Source organism: Nannospalax galili, unplaced genomic scaffold (assembly GCF_000622305.1).
Source record: "Nannospalax galili isolate Female #2095 unplaced genomic scaffold, S.galili_v1.0 scaffold4715, whole genome shotgun sequence".
NCBI lineage: Eukaryota > Metazoa > Chordata > Mammalia > Rodentia > Spalacidae > Nannospalax > Nannospalax galili.
Window position 1 is genome coordinate 29049 of NW_008335859.1, and position 5947 is coordinate 34995.

At 55.1% G+C, this 5947-nt stretch overlaps 1 protein-coding gene across 1 annotated transcript; it reads left to right on the top strand.

Annotated features, from left to right (window-relative positions):
• The first annotated feature begins 736 nt into the window (after positions 1–736).
• Positions 737–2264, top strand: LOC103732136 (testis-expressed protein 19.2-like). The gene has a single exon (XM_008830660.3). It carries the CDS (start codon positions 853–855, stop codon positions 1852–1854), a length of 1002 nt encoding a protein of 333 aa, XP_008828882.1. The 5' UTR covers positions 737–852; the 3' UTR covers positions 1855–2264.
• Positions 2265–5947: the final 3683 nt, after the last annotated feature.

Genomic DNA, 5947 nt, shown 5'->3' on the forward strand with positions numbered 1-5947 from the left:
GCCGAGGAGCACGTGCAGCAGGCGGGGCGAACGCATGCGCCCTGCGAGGGAGAGCGAGGACGAGGACCGGCGCATCTTCCGGAACCCGGTGACTCAGCGCTTTCGGGTCTCCCGGTTGGGGCTCACGGGAGATATGCAAATGAGCTGGAGCATCATGGGAGGTGGGCCTTTATAAGGGAAGGGTGGGCGCCCACCGTCCTTTGCCGACTTGCTGGCGCCCAGGGAGCGCTTTTGGGGGTTGGTGCGGACTGGGGTGGTGAGATGGGGAAGGGCTGGTCCGGGAGGGCAGGGGTGGCCCGGGGCTGGGGTGCGGACCACGGGCGTGGGCAGTGGCCTGGGGCTGGTGGGCAGCCGTGGGTGGAGGGCAGGAGGACGGACCTAGCTAACCCCTTCGGTTGGTAGACCAGGCCGAGGGCACGTTGACCTTGAGACCCTTGACGATGCCAGAGCCGGTGGGTGCTGGAACAGTCCCAGGCCTCCTGGGGCTCAGGATGACCTGTGGGCACCGAGAGGCTGGGCTGACCCCAGCACGCAGCGGGGATGCTGAGCCTGACTCCTTTGCAGCTCCCAAGACATGGAAGCCAGTGCAGAGCTGAAGTTTCCGGACGCTCGAAGGCTGCCAACTTCTGCAGGGCCCCGCTGAGGTGGGACCCGGGCGTCCCGCCCCACCGGTGTCCCGGGCACTAGAAACCCCTCCTTCCTCAGCCCCATTTCTCCCCTGTTCCTTGCTCCCTGTTCTCAGCCCCTCTCACCTGTCCTCAGGTGTCCAGATCCTGTGCATCTGACCCTCAGAAGCCCCTGTCAAGTCCTGCCCGCAGCGTCCACTCCACTGAAGACACAGGGAGCGGGGCCATGTGTCCCCCAGTCCGCATGCGCCACGGGGCGAAGGGCCTGTCCTGCCTGTATGCCGCCTGGCTGTACCAGCTTGTCCACGGAGACCAGATGCAGATCTGCTTTGCTTGCTTCAAGGCTGCCTTCCTGGTCGTTAAAAACATGTTGGAGATGGGAGACTGGGAAATGTGGAGTCCCGAGTCCTCCGAATTTTCCGAGACAGAGTCTGAGGAAGACACGGGGTCAGAGCAAGACGAATGGCTGGAGTTCAGCTGGGGAGAGGGCCAAGGGCAGCCTCCTGAGGATGACTCTGAGCAGGGAGTTCCTGAGGCCCAGGCCCCAGCACCTGTAGGGGCAGTGATGGTGGGACTGGGACCCCAGTCTATGCCCACTGAGCTGGAGCCTCAGGAAGCAATTCCCCTGGACCTGGGCCCTGAGCATGCTGAGTGGACCCAGACCCTTCCCTGGAGATTCGATGGCCTTTCTCCCTGCTCACACTGGCTCATCCCACCTCTCTCCTGGGGCGATATTTTCAGTTTGAGCCCGTCTCCAGGGCAACCTGTATTGCTGGAGCTGAGCCCCACCTGGCCCATGGACCCTGTGGAGGCGGAGGCCTGGCTGGTAGAACTGAAGTTCGTTTTCTTGTTGGGTAGCTTCAGTACCACCTTCTACTTGCTGTCGATGACTCCCTGCTGGGCAGTGAGGATCCCCGTCCAGCGCTGGCAGGTGTTGCTGCACTCTGGTGAGGCGAGGTTGGCCAGGCTGCAAAATGCCCCTCAGCAGGAGGACGTGCAGCGCTGGAAGCTGAGCATCCTGGAGCCCTCAGAGCTGGGGATAGAGATGGTGCCTGCAGACTGCAGCCTGCGGAAGGGAGGCTTCACCCTGCACTCTTACTTGCCCTGGCAGAATGGCACTCCAGAGGCCTGGAGCTGGGAGCCGAGAGAGCGACTGCATGTCACAGAAGTCGTGCCTCTGAGTGAACTGCCCCTCTTCCATCCCTCTTCCCCAGAGCCCCACAACTGAAGGACTGAGGCAGCCAGCACCATCCTTGCTGTCCCAGGGCCCCAGGGACGGAAGAGCCAGTGGTTCCTGCCCTTAGCAGCCCGGGAGCAGGTCCAGGATGACTGTCCTCTCTGCAGAGGGCCTGGCAGTAGGCTGAGGGGCTTCAGAGGGAAGCCTGGCTGTTCACCATCAATTTAGTTATCCTCAGTTGACTGGTGTTGGGAAAGTGCAGGTACGGTGGACTGTTGTGCAGCTAGTGTGGTAACAGGTCACAGAGCCTGCACCTGCTCCGCCCTGAGGCATGTGATGCCCACCAAGGCACAGGTGGCTGATCCACTACACTTGATTCTATCTGAAGGGCCAGGAGACCTGGTTCGGGTTTGATTGGTTCATGATTGTCTAATTCTTGTTCCTGTCCATGTTGTTTCTCTTGAATAAAGTTGTCAGTGCTTTCATCGAGACTGTGCAGTCTTCCTCTGTGGGTCCTGATGGATCACCACCTCTCTTTCCTGGGTGGTCCTCATAGGCTTGGAATCCACAGAGCTTGGAGCAGAAGACACTGGATTCTGGTGTGTTTTCCATGGGGTATTTGTGTCTCTGTCATTTTCTTCATAACCTGTATGTGCCCAGGGGCTTGAAATAAAAGCCAGTGTTGAAGAGTAGTGTGTTATCTGACAGTCATGGGCCTGTAATCCCAAAAGGAACATCAGGAATTCAAGGTCATTGTTCTCTCTATCAAATTTGAGACCGGCCTGAGATACATGACACAGGTCTCAAGAAAACAAGAGTCCCAGTTTTTTCTCCCAGTGGTGAGAACCAAAGCCAGGCCCTTTACAGGTTGGGCCAGAATCAGAAATACACATCTTGTACCTGGTTTTCTGAGATGTCTCACTCTGTAGGCCAAGCTTGTCGTGGACTGTCTTCTGCCTCAGCTTCCAAAGGGCTTGCGTTACAGGCACAAACCACAGTGATTCAGGAGGGAAATAATGGAGTTGAGTGATGCTAATCTAGTGGTGATAGGTAAATGGTCCCTATGACTACCACTGTCCCTCCAAGCGTCTAGGAACCCACGGTCATAGACATGATCGTGCTCTAGGTCTCCTACTGCCTCTGTGGTGATCGGAACCCTTGGGTTGTCATGACTTAAATACTTCGAGATTGTCATGTGTGTCGGGGGGTACCTGCAGAGGTCAGAAGAGGGCGTCTGATACCCTGGAGCTGGAGTTAGAGACAGTTGTGAGATGCCCAATGTGAGTGCTGGAAACCTAACTTGGGTCTGCTGGCCACTGAGCTGTCTTTCCAGCCCCTTTATTTATTTATTGTACAGAGCATGGAGCCCAGGTACTCAAGAATGCTACACAAGGGCTCTATCGCTATGCTATACGGCCTGCCTTCTTTTTACTTTTGTTTTTGAGACAGGGTCTCCCTATAGCCACAGCTGGCCTGGAACTCGCTATATAGACCAGGCTTTCCTCAATCTCACAGAGACTCGCCTGCCTCTGCCTCTTGAGTGCTGGGATTACAGGTGTGTGCCACCACACCTAGTTTTACTTTTGAAACAAGGTCTTACTAAGTTACCCTAGCTAACTTTGACTTCACTCTGTAGCCCAGGCTGGCCTTAAACTTTCTGTCCTGCTTCTGTTTCATGAGTAGCTGGGATTATAGGCCAGAGTCACCAGGCTGGGCTGAGACTACAGAAATGAACGATGTCAAAATTTAGAAAGCACATCAGTGGAAAGGAGAGACACCATGACTGCCCACGTCCTCCAGTGGGAGCATGTTTGATGTTTTTCTGTGGATCTTTACAAATTTAAGGTGTGGCCTCCATCCGTGTGTTACACAGGTAGAAGAGTGGCCACAGACAAGCCGGAGCTGGCTATGTGCCCCGCCATCTTAGGCACCTCAGTGTGCGATGTCATCAGTCTAGAGCCTCCAGGAGCTGTGGAGGATAGCCCTGAGCAGGAAGTGGGAGAGCCAGCTGGGCTTCCTGTACCCTTGCCCCCAAGTGTCCTTGCTACCAGGTCTGTTCTGTCAAACGGGCCTGTAGCACTTGGTATCTTGTTAAGGGGGGGACCCAGTAAATGGTTGGGGGAGGCCATGAGGGACTCAGAGGGGCTGAGGCCCCACCATGGCAAGAGTGAGTTCAGTGCTAGCCCAGACTCAGTGGAGAAAGCGTTTTTCTTCTCTTTTTTCTTGAGACAGGGTATCACACTTTTTAAAATTTCACTTTTTCAAGATTTATTTTTATTTTTAAATGATGTATATTGGACTGGAGAGATGGCTCAGCAGTTAAGAGCACTGGCTGCTCTTGCAGAAGACCTGGGTTCGGTTCCCAGCACCCACACGGCAGCTGACAACTGTCAACCATCTATAACTCCAGTTCTAGGGGATCTGACACTGCTGTCTGGCCCCATGGGTATTACATGTGGTGCACTTACACACCTGCAGGCAAAACACTTGTACACATAAGAATAAATAAATCAAAAAATATTTTTTAAATTGTGTGTATGCCTGCGTGTCTGTGTTGGTGGTATGTGCGTGTGAGTGCAGGTGCCCGTGGGAGCCAGAACAGCTTCGGATTCCCTGGAGCTGGAGTTACAGGCGGTTGTGAGCTGCTTTATGTGGGTACTAAGAATTGAACCCAGGTCCTCTGCAAGAGCAGCCAGTGCTCCCACCCTCTGAGCATCTCTCCAGCCCCAGGGTATCACAACAGTCTTGCCGTCCAGGCTGGCCTTGAACTCCCAACATTCTTCTTGCTTCAGCCTCCTCCTGAGTGCTGGGATTTGTGTCTTCCCACATCTAGCAAGAAAGCGTCTTTGACCCATGTTCTAGCTTGCTTTCAATTGTGACAAAACACTCTGACCAGTACCAACTTAGGGAGGAAAGGGTTTGTCTCACATCTCCTGGGTCACAGTTCTTCAGGGAGCCCAAGGTAGGAACTCAGGGCAGGAACCTGGAGGCAGGAGCTGGAGCACAGGCCATAGAGGAACACTGCTGACTGGCTTGCTCCCCTGGCCCCTGCTCAGCCTGCTTTCTTGTACAACACAGGACAATCTGCCCAGGGGTGGCACTGCCCACAGTGGGCTGGGCGTTTCTGTATCACTCAATGATCAAGAAATGCCCCACAGGCCAGTTCAATGGAGGCAATTCCCCACTTTGAGGCCCTCTCTACACAGGAGCGTCAAGTTGACACGAAAGCTATCCAGCACAGCCCATCTCTAAGCAGCCCCACAGGGGCATCTGCAGGTGGTGCTGGAGCACGGGAGTAGGGGACGTGGGAGTGGGGTCAGCCCACCCCGCCCAACCCTGAGACCTTTGGAAATGCTGCCCCTGAAGACGCCTAGCCTGCTTAGTGTGGAAAGGACACCGGAGTGGTGCCCGCACCTTCCCTTTCACTGCTGGCTTTTTCCATAGAGGCTTGGCAGTCTGGGTGCCTTTGAGGTTGGGGGGTCCTGAAACATTCCCCCACTATCCCAGGGCTTCTGACCTGTGAACCACTGGGGAGATGCAGGCTCCATCCTCCTCCCACCCTTCCTCTGCCTTCTCTGCACAGCAGGTCACAAAGCCAGACACCAGACAAGCCACGCCCAGGCCCCTTCATGTCTCCTGCCCATAAGCCTGTGGTGCTGCTGACCTTGGGCTTTGGTAGCTGTGGGAGGGGACAACAAACACAGCCACCCACCTTCTCTGAGGCAGGCTCTAGGCAGGTTTGAGGGTGGCACCCCAACTCTAAAGATCAATCCATGATGATGTGAGCAAAGCCTGGCCCCCCGAACCCTAAGGCAGGGGCCCCAGGGCTGTGGTTTATTGGCTGGAGTCCATACTCCATTAAGCTGAAATGAAGGACAGAGAGCTGGACTCAGCTGGTTTTGACTTCTTCAGCACCCTCCAATACGGCACCACCTTAAAAAGACTGAAAAGGCTAAACAGCCAAGAATTAAATATTCTGTGCAAATCAGACCCATGTCAGTTGCCTTGGCCTTGCTGGCCGCCTGCCCTGTCAGGAGGAGGCCCTCCCTGTCCACCATCGGAGTGACAGACAGTACTGCTCACAGTGAATAACACATATTTTGGTTCAAAGCAACTTTAAATATTTCCGTTTATTTTGTTTGTT

Bases quoted from the DNA above. Each gene is read 5' to 3' on its own strand.
- LOC103732136 (XM_008830660.3), top strand. From the start codon at position 853: ATGTGTCCCCCAGTCCGCATGCGCCACGGGGCGAAGGGCCTGTCCTGC.